Here is a 15714-nt window from a genome sequence, read left to right as displayed (position 1 = left end):
GGCAGTATTTTTCTACCCGGAAGTTTCTGTAAACAAACACTGTGATTGTGTGGTCTATGGGGGGGGGGGGTTTGCTTGTCTTAGGCTTTCATAGTCAGTACAGCTGCTGTTATGTCATGTTTTGTAATGGTTTACAGTAAATCTTACTCACTTTTGAAGATATACAAACCTGAAATATGTCCCATTTCAAACCAGTACTTAACCTAATTATGCCAACATAACCAGTTACAGGGCAGATCAACCTGTCAGTGTACATTCAGGTGATGGTGAGCTCCACTCCAAGGCACTATCCCCTCCATTGTGTTTTTGTTTAGCTGTATAGTACGACTATAACAGACCCTACAGGGTTATTTTCTGAGTGTCATCTGATTATCACACCAACACTCCAGCTCTCTAAAGACTATTGTTAGTGATCTCTAGAGGCCATTTTTGAGTCGGCTGGACTTTTAAACTTAATTCACACAATAAACATTTATCTGAATCAAAGATTAACCTCCACTGACGAATGAATGGCTGGGCCTGATTAAAGTAGAGTAATTCCAAAAATACTTTACAGCTGTCTGTTTAAGTCAGTATAAAGCAAACACCAATCTGATAAGACATCCTCCTACAAAAAAGGTGATTACTTGTGTAGATATTTAAACACGTCTGCCGTGAGACATAGATGAAAACACAACACAAGTATAATGACATGCTATAACAAAATGAATAACACAATTTTCTGTATAGGTCTAAACACCTATGCCAACCTATACACAGAAAACAAGTTAGGTAGCAGTATTTTACACACAGATCTTTTGGAATAGTAGGAACAGAATGAACTGAACCTTACTGACCAGTTCAGCTCAGTTAGGGAACTAGAAACTATATCGAACTGTGACAAGATTCACATTCTCAAAAGATTCAAAGGATAATTCTGGTTTTACATTTTACGAATTAAGAAACACAAGATCATACAAACCTCCAGATTAGTCAAATTCATTGGATGAGAAACAAAGGCTAAAGATGTAATCTAAGGGTGGATAGGTTTGGTTTCAGAAGTGGTGGGGACACAATGGAGTAAAAAATAAATAAATCAATATAAAATTGAATCTGTATTTTGTGTTACACTTAAATCAAACCAGCATTTAAGAAATAATGATGACAGTGGTTTTAGTGTTTTCCATAATATTTTCTATATAAAAAAAATATAAATTATATAAGCTCTGCTGTATTTTTAGTGCAGTTACCCTACTTAAAATCATGTTTATTTAACTTAATAGAGACATTTTTAGGACCTATGTCCTTTATTGCCTGGTTTGCAATCATTGCTAGTGATGTCCCAATGAAGCTTCATGAATTAGTTGTATTTGTTGACCCCACTAGATGGTGCTCTTGGTTTAAAGAAAAAGGCTCAAACAATGATTATTCAGTGTGCTTTCAACCCTTTGTTGAACAGAGAGCGCCATCTAGTGGGCTCAGAAAATAAAGAAAATGCTTCATGAAGTTTCATGAAGCTTCATTTGGACAACACTATTCGCCACACAGCTCATTGCTGACGAATCGACAGCAAGAGGACAATGTTTGGAGAGATTTTAGTAAGAAAATCAATGTGAAAGTATAAATGTGACGGAGACAGAAATAGGATTTTAAAAAGTGAGGGAGACATGTCCCCATCCCCTTGCACAGTAGAAAACACACCCTTATTTTATTTCCAAATGAAGTGGTTAAATTCTGGATGAACACTTGGTTTATTTACAACCTGTCTGTTTGCTTCACTGCTTGAGTTTCTTCCATGTCACCATGTTTCCAGATCTCAACACTTCATACTACATCAAAATGTATACAAATTATGGGACTACAAAAACAAGACTCAAGTTTTAATTAACCGGAATAATCCTTCAGTATCAATTCTTTTAATGATGTGATTTTGTAATGCATAGTCAGAAACTGTCAAATATGCACAAACCAGCCAACACACAGTAAACCAGGGACAGATACCGGCTTTGCCCAGTATGTAATCAAGCTGTGTCAATCATGAGATTAAGACCATTGGTCAGTCAAGGTTCCATCACTGTGTCCAAAAAGCAGGATGAGTCAGACACTCTGTCTTGAGTTGATGCCATGGTAGAAAAGAAATCACAAGTATTACAACTGATAACTTCCCAGGATAACAAGACCTGACTCCACCTGATAGCACCATAGCCCCATTGTTGAGCATTGTGTTACAGTTTACAGGTAGTAATCAATCACTGATAATGACTTGCAAAGATATTTTTTCATCTTTCTAAATGTTTATAATCTGCTTTATCAGAAATGCAGTTTTTGTTTATGTTCTGGAAGCTGAGAATGTTGTGTGAGGATTTCTTTGACACAACCCTGAGGATATTTTACCAGAGGAAAGAGTGAGACGGCATACTGTACATCTGGAAGTCTCATCAATTCTCCCTCAGTCAGTCTGTCTCCTGCACTCCTTCCCCCACATCATCAAACCTCCCTCTCACTGCTTTATTTCTCTGTTCTTTTCCTCATTCTTTCAGCCACATCTACTCGGTGTGTCTGTCTGTGTCTGGGACTCTGTGTTTCTCTTCTTCCTGCATGCTTCAGCTGTTTGCCCCAACTGTGAATTCCATCCCCAAATGATAATGAAAGCAAGATACTGAGAACGTTGGTGATCTTATGTACAACATACTTATTTGTGTCTACATGTGACACTTTCCAATATATTATATGCTTATGCCACATTACAGGACAGAGTCATCACAATAAGGACAAAAGCTTAAGAGCAGGATTAAACATAAGGCTGAACAACATGATGGAAATATCTATTTGCAATTGTTTCTTTGAAATAAACACCAGGCCTGAATGGCATAAAATGATTGGTAGACTTAAAATAGTAACTTAATAAGTATTATTTTTAGGGCTGTCAATCGATTATTTTTTTTTAATCGCGATTAATTTTTTTAATCGCGATTAGTCGCTGAAGTTCTGTGGTTAATCGCGATTAATCGCATATTTTATCACATGATTACAATTCTATTATTTTGCATTTCAGAACAGTTTTTAAGTACATATTAACAATCGAAAGCAATTTTTACCAGTGTATCTTGATTGGGAATCAAATGAATGCAAAGAAAGTTACTTTATGAACTTGATTTTAAGATTTGTAATTATTTATACTGTAAACAAAAGAAAAATGTGTGAATCTGTCATTATTGCACAATTCTTCCAAGTACCTAACTAAAAAACTAAAAATCCCTATCCTTACTAGAGTCAATATAGTGTTTAGTAACTCCTAAATAATGTTGATTACTCACTGACGTCCAGTGATCACGGGTTAATGAGACAGCGTTTGCAGCACCTTCTGTGAAAACTACTGTCCCCCTCAACGGCAATGAGACAGGTCAACCGTAGTACGTCTTTAAGACCCGAGTCCTCTATGATGCTGACAGATCTGCAGTTAGTTGCCACCCGTTTCGCAAGAGCTATAGTCATATAGTCATTTGTTAACTGAACTATATGCTTAGCTCCATAGGTGGTAGCTCAAGCTTGACGTGCTTCGTGATATTTTAATTTGGCTTTACACAATGTGCATATGGCTTTCAACTTGTCTACGAGCCGTCCGGAAATTTTGGAAAATAAAAGCTCCGTTCAGAGTTATTGCTGCTGTCTTTCTCCATCATGCCTGCAGCCTGCAGCAGCAGGATGTGTTACGAGGAAGTGGCAGCTTGATGATAAGTAACTGTGTTGCAAAGGGTCAAAATAGTAGCCTGTTAGGCACGACGCAAAGCCGAGTGAAGTGTAAAATAAATTAATAAATGCCGGCATGCGATTAATGCAATTAAAAAAAAATTAATCGCGTCGCGTCGGCCCTTAATTGCATCGCAATTAACGCGTTAACGCTGACAGCCCTAATTATTTTTATAATCATGGCATTCAAAATTGGCCTAATACTTGTATTATTATCTGACTGACGACTCCTGTTAATATAGAGGTAGATACACAGCTCTTTACTTGCTTGGAGTTAGCGTTAGCTCCACAGACTGAAGCACCCATTCCTAAAGGTCCTTATTCAGAGCTTTTAAGGTGATGAGCTTCAAACTAACTGGCAGACTCTGACAATTGTGTGGTAGTTGTACTTTACTTTATCGATCTGCTACAACAGTTAAATGCTGCTTATGCAATAATCTTATAATGTCATATACAGCATTATATCACAGGGATCATTCTTTTACAGAACCAATACTTTTACTTTTGATACTTTAGGTATATTACTCGACAACTACCGAAAATAACGTGACCCAACTCTAAAAGGTTTATCTATCTAAGTCTTTTTTTTAAACAGGATGCCATATGTGTTCAAACCTCAGAATGATACAATGTTATGTTCTTCGTAGGCAAAACTATGGTGGCCCTAAGAGCTCAACACCCTGGAAATTAATTTTTTAACACATGCGCAGAATTTTGCAATGCAAATATATATATATATATAAATAATATCTAAATCATGCCATCACAATGTTAAAATAAATCAAAAGAAACTCTTACAATGAATCTTTCAGCCATAACTAAATGCTCATGTAAATCATCTTTATAATTAAATTGACCTCATTACTACAAAGCAAAGCAAAAATAATAATGGATACAAAAATTCTAACAATAGGTGTAATTAGCTGGTAGGGTGATAGTTGTCAGCCGCGACAGTGACTTATGTATTGTTTTCATATTGTGAGTCTGTGTCTTCATGGCAAATGGGTTCCTGGAGATATCTACTGTGGTGGGAACTACCACAGAGGCAGTTTAAGTAGGTTTTTATAAGTGTTTATATTTCTGTGTCTGTCTGTCTGCAGACAGATTTTGTCACCACAGTAGCGTTGCAACCGTGTAAGATGCAGCCATGAAACGTTTACAAGTGTGTAGCTGAGATCAAAATGATGGCAGAGCTTAAAAACGGGTGTGGTCCAAGCAAGGGCACTGGAAGTAGGGGGTTAGGAAGTAGGGAAGTGGCCTCGGCCCCCCCACTCTACACCCCTGGCTCGATAACCGTGCAAGATGCAGTCATGAAACTTTACAGGCATGTAGTTGATCTCTTATTAGTGGAATCATGTTGTAATAATATTATCATATTTGGTTAATTTCCTAATTTCTGGCAAAAGAAAAATATAAAAAATATGCTCTGGGTTGTTTGCATTTCTTTAAACCAATCACAATCGTCTTGGACGGCGCTAAGCTCTGGATGCAGCGACCGTGGCTCTGCTAAATAGTCTCAGGAAGGAACTTGTTTTGGTGAAACATTTGCATCCCGCAAAAGAAAACGCCACAGACAATATTTAATGAAGTTAACTGTTGACACAATACCGTAACGTGAGCAATTTAAATAAGCTGATACATGGTTAAACCCCATTAGCTCTTACCAGTGTATCTCTGTGTGCACTTCGTCCACAGCAACCCCACCGATCGTTCCCAAAACGTCCCAGTTAGATGGTAAATGCCGTAAACATGTTCTTTGTAAATCTTTACAATCATTCCCATGAAAGAACCCAGCAGGCCTGCCTTATTGCACGATCCAAAGTTACTTTTGAACGTGCCATTTTCAGCATGTGGCTTGTTTGCCAAAGCAAAATGATTTTGAGAATGGCAACACAGACAGAGCGAAAGCGGAAGGACATCTGGTGCCTGAGCCACACGCTGGATGTCAGGCAATTATCCTGGAAATGTACTTCCGTTGATGCAGACTACCATAACAGTGACTGTCACTGTTTTGGACATGAATGTCATAGTTTATAAAAAACATTCAGAAATTTGTATAGTGTGCTGTAGATATGCATGAATGTGGTGATTGATTTTGAATGAGACTCTGTTTTTAAAAATGTTGCAGACCAAGCACATTTTGTTGTCAAAGTAATGAAAAAATAGAATACCCCTGTGCTTGCAGCATTACAAGTGTCTATAAAAAGTGAACTTAATATCGGAAAAAGCTTACGACAAATTGTAAAAATCTGTTAATGGATGGACTTATTTGCATAATGTTTTGTGGCTGGAGGTGGAAATTGGCATCTCTCTGCCTCTCTCTCTCTTGCTCTCTCTCTCTCAGTACTGTAAGTGTGTATGCTGTGTATGCATCCAGGAAGAATGACCTCATCTTGGTGGAGTGTTTATAGAGCAATGTCAACCTCCTCTCCCCTCAATGTGAGCCCCACATGCGAGAGGGGGTAGGAGAGAGAGAAACTGGATTTTTATAAATTTGCAATCAAACCCACGTTACTGATGTATATTTCATAGTGCAATATATATTTCCATCCAGACATACTGTATAGCCAATATTCAGAATCAAAAGTGAAAAATTATGGATGAGCCCATCTGAGTTCTCTGGCTTTAAAGGTACAATATGTAATACTGACAGCTTTAAAGTAGTTACTGCAGTCCAAATTCAAAATACTGGAGAGAGTCGTCTCCCCCGCCCCCTCCTCCCCAGACTGAGACAGATTGAGACCGCAGCATCCAACAATGTTGCTAGACGCTAGTCTCACATAGCAGACTATTTACACATTACTCCACAGCACAGCGGAGTAGCTAACGTTAGATGCTGGCTATATTGACATAAAAGCCCCTGCTCACACGGAGCTCTGTACCCGACTGACAGACACACTTCCTCGGTGTCCACTTAAAATTACAGTAGGAACCTCTAAAAACACCACTACCCCGCGGTCCTCTCTACCCGACTAACAGACACACTTTCTCGGGTTAAAATTACAGTAGGAACAATCGCTAAACACACTGCAAACTCACGGTCCTCTCTACCCGTCTGACAGACACACTATCTTGGCTTAAAATTACTTATCATTGGTTGGCTACAGCCGCTGAACAGACTACATGGTTGTTTTGCCAAAGTTGAATTGCGTGTTTCAGTTATGAGGAAGTCAAACTTGCGGTTTCTGTCATAAATCTGTAAAGGTGGTTGTAAACAGCTGTGGCCCGCTTGCCTGGTCCTCATGCCTGGTAACGTTAGTAGTTATCGCATGTTAGCATGGCGGCGTTAGCCAGGACCAGTCGGGATCACTTCACTGGCTCAATTGTTTTTGCGAGTAACAAACTTGAGTACTCTATATAATTCAATGTGAGTACACAAGCTGTGATAAATTAACCTGAAGCTAATCCTTACCTGTTCAGGAGGATAATTAGCCAACTCAACATCCTTTTGGGCTCTAAGCTGTCTCCGTCTTTCAAATACATCTCCAATATTTACCCGGGGTTTGTTACGTCTCTGGTAATGCAAATGTTTAGAAACACTGAGGTTTTTTAGTATCGGGTAGAATCTATCTCCGTTGATCCCGTTGGTTTGTTTTCTGCTTCCATGGCTAAATATAAATAGCAAATTTTAGCAGGGCAATGCTAAAATATATTGGTGATGATGGGAAACATTTCCTCTTAAACATCACCCTCGGCCTCACCCAGATGCGAGCATTGTTGCAGGCATCTGCTGTTGTTAGACACAGATATGTCTAACAACACAATTTAATGGGCAGATTACCATAAAATTTACTGAAAACATTCATGCTACTAATGGGATAAATCATTTTCATTTGAATGATTCTATGACCTTAACTCTGGCACCTCCTTCAGGGCAATGACATCTTTATCTCTGGCACTGGTAGGTAGAATTGTGAAAAAGAATGTGTTTGACAAGAAAACTCACAGGTCCATCCGTTTTTCCAGAGGTTGGTATGTTGTGTGGTCTATGCTAATATACTTATGTAGCATGTAGTGACGGCCAGTTGAAGATTCAGGAAGCATTTAAGTTATTTTCGGAGCCCACTAGATGACACTCTCTGTTCAACAAAAGGTTGAAAGCACACTAAGTCATCATTCCTTGATCCTTTTTTTTTAAACCAAGAGCACCATCTAGTGGTGTCAACAAAAACAACTAATGGTTTATGGAGCTTCATTTGGACATCACTAGTAGCATGTAAAGAACATTGCAGTCTCTTAAAGCTCTAGCGAGGCTTTTGACTCAGGTTTGTGGTTTTTATTTCTGTTTTTCTTCCTTTTTTAGTTTTCATTTATATGTTTTTTTTAACAGGCCGCCTTTTCACTACATTGTTACTCCAGGTTACATTTCATTGTCTCTCATCTGAGAACTTGATGTTAGAAATCATCTCTGTTTGATATCTCCAATATGTCTCAGACCACGTTATATTCAGCCTGGCCTGGCCTCACATATCAGTTTCTGATGCCAAAAGGGATGAGATGAGATGCTTTGTCTCACTCTTTGTTTGTTTTATTTTTTTCACTGCGAGTGTAGGCGGATGTCGCCACCAAAGAGGAGTGCTGCACAGATGGCAATCGCTGCTGTGTGTGTGTGTGTGTGTGTGTGTGTGTGTGTGTGTGTGTGTATGTGTGTGTGTGTGTGTGTGTGTGTGTGTGTGTGTACACTCTTTTCCATATGTGCTGGTATATACCTATGCGTTGCATGGAAGACTTGCAGTCTGCTTGCCTTATGCTGCTTCTTTTTAAGCTCACACACACATGCACGCACACACACACACACACACACACACACACACACACACACACACACACACAGGTGACTAGCTGACTTAAAGCCTGGGACTGTGTGTGAGCAAAAGAAAGAGAGGAGAAAGGGAAACCATTGTCTTTCGTGTAGGATCATGATTTTAGTATGTTACGTGTGTGTATGGCAGCAGTCTCCATGTTCAGTAGATGTATTATTCAACCAAACAAGAACCATGGAAACATTATCACTACAAATCAAATAACCCAAATAATGTCACATTTATATCATACACTTTGCATTGAATAAACACCTTTTTGACTGTCAGAGAGCTGTTACTTCATTTAAATTATTTTAGGCCAGTTTTGGATGTTTTGTATTGGATTGCATTATAGCCTAACCTTATATAATAGCGTAACCTTATCTTGTATGTTATCCTCCCCTGTCTATATAGGGGTGTATTAATTGATGAAGACTTGTTCATAAATAGATTAGCTCTAATGCCAGCAAAGAGACACACCAACAGCTTTTGTAACACACAGACATACACGCTTGCAGTGTAACAGACTGTGAAGTCCTCTCCTGTTTAACAGCCATTGATCTCACTCACACTGTGAGCTAAAGGACAAACACTGACTGCTGCTGGTACTCTTTATATGCGTGCATGAGCATTTATTATGTCTGTGTGTTTGCATATTTCACTCTTTCCAGTTCAAACTTGATTTTGTCTCCATCCATCCTTTTTCATCCGCTTATCCGGGGCCGTGTTGCGGAGGCAGCAGGCTAAGCAAGGTATTCCTCCTGGGGAACCCTAAGGTGTTCCCAGGCTAGACGAGATATATAATCTCTCCAGCGTGATCTGGGTCTGCCCCTGAGTCTCTTCAAAGTTGGACATGCATAAAAAAAACACCACAACTAACCCCTTTTTGACACGAAGGAGCAGTGGCTCTACTCCGAGCTCCCTCCGGATGTCGGAGCTCCTCACCCTATCTCTAAGCCCAGCCACCCTAAGGAGAAAACTCATTCGATTATATCCGCAATGTCATTATTTCGGTCATTACCCAAAGTTCATGACCATAGGTCAGGGTTGGAATATAGATGGATAAGTCAAGAGCTTTGCCTTCTGGCTCAGCTCCCTCTTCACCATAACGGTCCGGTACTACGCCGGCATCACTGTTGACCACATCCATCTTTTTTTTCCATTTTACCCTCACTCGTGAATAAGATACTTGAACTCCTTCGTCTCATGCAGCATTTATACCTTCTTTCTAATTCATGGGCTCTGAGGATCCATAGCCTGAGGTCTGTTACTGTGTTCTCACAATAATATGAGTTATTAATGTGAGAACTAATCTGACTGTCAGGGACCAAGTAAAAAAAGGCAAAAGGACAATGATGAAAAAAAGAAGCATTACTTTAATAAAGTTTGATAACAAATGACAAAAATGAATAAATCCTAATATAACATAATAAACTAAGTAAAAACGCTAGAAGAATTAGGGCCCAAATTCAAAGGAGGTCAACCAAGCAAGCAAAAAACTAAATCTTCAACCTAACACAACAGAACTAATCTGCCAGAAGGTCTGGCAATGCAAGACTATTACAAATGTAACAAGACACAAGTGTTGCATATTTTGGCTAAAGTTTTCACCGAAGTTAGTTGCTTCTGCAGTTGCTTCACTTCCTGTGGAGTCAACAAGTGGAAATATGGACAGCGCCACTCTGCTATTGTAACCCACTTTGTGGTCGGAGGGTGTAATATTCTTAAATCCTGAAATCCTGTCAAAGGGCTCAAGCATTCTGCTGCCACCTACCATCTACAGTTATCAAGTGCAGCCAACATTTAATCCCCCACCTACCGTCACAGCGGTAACGCTTTTAAGTGGCAGCAAGGGTGTCAAATGGAACCCGTAACATCTGAACTATACATTTCTCAAAGTTGGGAACACACATCCACATTTTTGAGGAGGTTGTTGTTGTTGTGTGAGCTCAGATGCTTACTTATATACTTAATAGTTTTATGTTACAGAATGTCAATGATCTTGTAAAATTATATTCAGGAAGTACATCTTTCTTTTGTTTCAGTGTCCTTTATTCTGTTTTACAGCAGACAGATGATGCAGCCCAGACGGACATTCAGCCACCAACACAGACTGTACCTGAAAGCACAGACAGCAAGGCCCAGCCCAAGAGACTTCATGTCTCAAACATCCCCTTCAGGTTTAGAGACCCAGACCTCAGGCAAATGTTCGGCGTAAGTACAATATCTGAGGTACATGAAAAAGTTTGAGACACCACAGGTTGATGTTTTACAAGACATTTGGATCAGCAAAAACAAGAAGTAAAAATGGTTGGGTTTTAATTTTCTGTTGAATTGATGACAAGAAGAAAAATCAATCATTGAGATGTTTCTGTTTTGTTTGTCTTTACAGCAATTTGGCAAAATCTTAGACGTGGAAATCATCTTCAATGAGCGTGGTTCCAAGGTACGTAGTGTTTCTGTTTTTACTAAGCGTGTCTCTAATTTGTTTTTATTTTATTTATTTGTTTTGCTTTTGTAGTAACTGTTTCAGACTTGTCTAGTCCAGTAAAATCAATCAGCACACAGGTTTAAATTCTTGTTTGATGGCACGTTGCCCTAGAGCATTCTTGCTGACATCACCACATCAGCTAGGCTCAGGTGATTACATTTCAACATACTGTACCTGTACAGCTGTTTATCACTGTAATGTATATTTTTATTCAAACCATAGTTGATATCGTACACCACACTTCATCTAGAAGGACAGCTCCTGAGATAAGCAACCAGACTTGCCCTCACTTCTCTGAAAACATTGGAACAAGTGTTGGAACAAGTGCGAGTAGGCATAATTTTAGATTTATAGACTTTGAACTCTAAATGGTTGATTTCTTACCTGAAAAAAATCTAAACTTAATTTGTGGACACAATACCATTTGCAAAAGATAGCACTTGTACAGTAACCAGGATATTTGTTTAGTTAGTTTACTCAAGCCATGTCTTAAAGCTTCCTCCATTAACTGCGCAGAGCAAGAACACTTTAGGGCATCTGGACCATACATGGCTAAATGTGGATTTTGAACTGGGACTGCATACACAACAATGACTTTCACGAGTCCATGAGTACACAAGTACAGACAAGAACGCTTAAAGAGAAAAGGCTCATATTTTAATGCTATAAAACAAACTGCTAAGCTACAAGATATGTGTGGTCAATGATATACTTAATGATAAACCACATTAATGAGGGAACACATGATATTAATGAAAATGTTGTAGATTGATTTTCAAAGTTTTTTCAATCAGTATGTTGTCTCTCTATTTCATTAGCAAACCAAAGAAATGTGGCTGATCAGTACTGGAATATTAAAATGCCTTCCTTCTTTTATACTGAGCTTGACTATTGTCTATCAAAGATGAAGTGCCTTAAAGTCCTTAAGTTCCTTTGAGATTTTTAAAATACGATTATTTGCTGTTTTTGTGCTCTTAGTTTGGCTGATGTGCTTTACTTTTGGTTATATAGTCTTTTTTTCTTATTGCTGATGCCATGCAATAAAGAAGTTAATTTCCCTTTATTCTTTTGGTAGATTTAATTTACTCTTTTATGACTTCATCAAAGGAATCTATTTGCCGTACCACCTTACAATATGGGAATATTGCAGTAGATGATTTATACATTTTATGCAATTGTCATAAACCTCTGCTTTAAAATCAGGCATTTATTATTGAGCCATGTTATTAACCCTGGAGCCCTATATTTACTGGGACGTTGTAGGTAATGAATGGGAAAAAGAGTGGGAGGCTTAAATTCCAATAATGGTTGATTTCATACCAATTGTGAATAAAATTACCCTTCCCTCGAACAGCAATTGTCCAATCATTGCTTAGCAACCTAACAGGCCTGTCAAGCTTTGCATTTGTGAATATAAAAAAGCAGTGTACATGGGGCTCTGGTAAGAGCGATAATAAGTATCCAAAGAGTTTACAGGGTTGTATCTTTTATTCACCTTTCAAAACCAGAAAACATTAGTGATGACCAGTTGAAACTTCATGAAACTTCATTAACCATTTTCTTTATCTTCTGAGCTGACTACATGGCACTCTCTGTTAAACAAAGGGTTGAAAGCACACTGAATTATCGTCATTGAGCTTTTTTCCTTAAACCAGAGCACCATCTAGTGGGGTCAACAAATACAATTAGCGGTTGATAAAGCTTCATTTGGACATCACTAGAAAACATAAGAGCAAAAATGTAAGGAAAGGATCAAATAGGGTGTTTGACTGTTCTAACATAAGCCACTAACATTAGCATGCTAAGTCGCTTACTATCTGCAGTATGCAATGCAATGTTAGCATTACTTCCAAGGCCAAAGAGCACATGATTAGCTACCTATATTATTTTGTATGGTTACAGGTCATGTTAGTTAAACCCCCATTCAGGACTGGAACATCACTGCATGGGAGCTGGTCCTGGATTATGCCATATCAGTGTACAGGCTAACTTTAGGAGCTTTGTCCTGATGCTGAAAATGTACACTCCAAAAAACCCAGCTAAACTCAAAGTTTTGCCTGGAACATGGAGCTTTAGCCTTAGTCTTTTAGCATGCTATCATGTATGTGGCCCTCAGGTGCATATTGAATACCCATTAGCGGGGTTCCCATTTCAAAAGGAGTCAGCCAAAGACAGTTTCCAACCAACTCAAAATGTAAAATGTATTAATGTTTACTGACTAAGAATGGGAAGCCTGATTTAAGTAGTCTACATCTGTCTGAAATGTGCAGGCACCCTGTGCAGTATAAACATAACTGTGTGGGTGTAGTAGTACTAGTCCATTTTGTCTACACAGCCCTAACATTGCAACTAAATTTGTGCAATGCGAGAAAGGAAAGGTTGACAAGTATAGTAACAGTACCTAAGGGGGGCAGGGCTTTACGGAGTGTCAGTTTCCTCTAATTAATGAATTAGCTTTTTCTTTCCAGACTTGTGTAATAATTTAGGATATTGGTTATTACAGGATACAGAAATAGAAGCAGAAAATTGTATTATCTAATGTGATCCTATTCACGCAAGCAGTTGTTCACTGTAATGTCAAGTATGATATGTCAAAAAATAATGTGCATGTTGTTCTTGCCTCTTTCCGTCCTGCATGCAGGGTTTTGGGTTCGTAACGTTCGAGCATAGCGTGGACGCCGACAGGGCCAGAGAGAAATTACACGGCACCGTGGTAGAAGGCCGTAAAATAGAGGTGCATGTTCTCAAATACTTCTTCCTTCTCCCTGTCTTTCTTTTCCTCTGTGTTGTATGTGCGTCATTGTGTAGTTGTGTGTGTGTGAGCGTTTGACAGTCTACTGCCACATCCCACTTTGACATCTTTCCCATGACCTCAAACTGTCAAGTCATCCAAGCCTCGTAATTTCCCTTTCCTTGTTTCATTAACCCAAACACAAATAAATGTCCACATATTACTAGTACAACATTATTGTATTTGAAAGACTTTTATTTTTTGTTTGTTTAGTTTTTTGTTCCCTTTTCCTGTTTTACTTTATTTTGTACTGTCAAAGCATTTGGCCTTACCAAAGGTTTAAAAGTGAAAATCCACACTACCCAGCATTATAGATAAACATATTTGTGTTTAAAAAGGTGCAATGATTTCTTTGGAGTTTGGTCATAAATGTTCTAAAGCAAAGATGTTCTTTTATATATATATATATATATATATATATATATATATATATATATATATATATATATATATATATATATATATATATATATTTATAATAAAGGAAGGATCTTTCCCCCAAAAAGTACTCAAATCTTGCTTATCCATGGACAGAGGAAGTACTTAGGAATTTGAGAGACACCTAGAGAGCAAAATGCAAGGTTCACAACTAACCTAATTTAGTACAGTAGCATGACAATACTTAAGTGCCATTTCAATGTCTTGTGTCCACTCAGAGGAACAACAGCTAGACAACACCAGCCTTGAAGCATAACTCTGTCCATTTATCAAATCACAGTTGGAATTTTTCATTGCTAATCCTTCATACCAGGCAAAGTCTACTTTACTTGTTGTATGTACAGATATAAAATAAATTATTTCTATTGTTGTACCCTGACAAAGGCTATAATACACTGGCACCACAGCAAGTCTCCTCCATTCATCCATCCACTTTCAATCGCTTATCCAGAGGCCCAGATGCCACTTCCTCTGGCTCTTACTGGGGGATCCAGATGGGATATGTAATCCGTCCAGTGTGTTCTGGGTCTTCCCTAGGGTCTCCTCCCAGTGAACTTCCCCAGAGTACCTACACAGAAATGAAGGAAGGCCAGGAGGAATCGTCATTAGAACCCCAATAAACTCCTTTTGATGTGACAGAAAAGCCGATTTTCTCCCTCTACGTCTAACCTGCAAAAGAAAACTATTTTTTTTGGGTTGTTACCAAAAGCTTATGACCATAGGTGAGGTTTGGGATCTAGATTGAGTGGTAAATGGAGAGCTTTTCCTTCAGGCTGAGCTACCTTTTTACCATGACAGTCTGGTACAAGGTATGACCTTGCGTTCCATTTTACATTCACATGTTAACAAAAGCATGAGGTATTCAAACTTCTTCACTTGAGGTAGTGACTCCAGCCATATTTATTTAGCAAACAAATTGCAGTCAAAGTTTCTACTACACATTCCTGCATTGTGTGGCAAATATGCTGTGTCACTGGGAAGCAGTAATCTCGAACAGAATTATTAGAATTATTAATAAGATATAGGGTAATATACCCTACACCCAACTGCTTGTAGGCTGACACCACATCTACCATTATAGCCTAAAGTAATGTACACTGTTGGTACATGTAATGCCAGAAGGTTATTCCCAGACACAGGTAATCCAAAGTATTGCTATCCAACCTCAGCACCTCTTAAATTGAAAAATCAAAATAGTCAAACATGCTGTAATAGACTGGATTGTAGCTGGATTGAAGCCAGATTAATTCAATTTCACACAGCTTCCAAATCTTTGATCCTCACATTTCCAAGTTAGCCCAAATCTCAAAAGGCTTTATAGGCCCTCATCAGTACCTGTTCCAGACCTCTAGACTCTTGAAGAACACTGCATCTTCATGTAGGCCATGTGGGCCCATACCCTATGTGGAAACTTATTATGGTGGCAATTATTGTATCTTTCATTACTAAGACCACAACGTAGA

The 15714-nt window shown here is 38.6% G+C and overlaps 1 protein-coding gene across 16 annotated transcripts in view; it reads left to right on the top strand.

Annotated features, from left to right (window-relative positions):
- The window catches only part of rbfox1 (RNA binding fox-1 homolog 1), a 288454-nt gene that overhangs the window by 227889 nt on the left and 44851 nt on the right, over positions 1-15714 (top strand). For 14 of the 16 annotated variants that reach the window (XM_031303780.2, XM_031303781.2, XM_031303787.2 and 11 more), the window contains 3 exons: positions 10599-10745; positions 10924-10977; positions 13664-13756. In XM_031303780.2, the coding sequence (XP_031159640.1) occupies positions 10599-10745; positions 10924-10977; positions 13664-13756 (294 nt within the window). The remainder of the gene's footprint in view (positions 1-10598; positions 10746-10923; positions 10978-13663; positions 13757-15714) is intronic. The other 2 variants (XM_031303777.2, XM_035993654.1) reach the window with 2 other exon arrangements.

Source organism: Sander lucioperca, chromosome 17 (assembly GCF_008315115.2).
Source record: "Sander lucioperca isolate FBNREF2018 chromosome 17, SLUC_FBN_1.2, whole genome shotgun sequence".
NCBI lineage: Eukaryota > Metazoa > Chordata > Actinopteri > Perciformes > Percidae > Sander > Sander lucioperca.
Note: the sequence above shows the minus strand (reverse complement) of the source record. Positions and strands in the feature narration are given on the sequence as shown.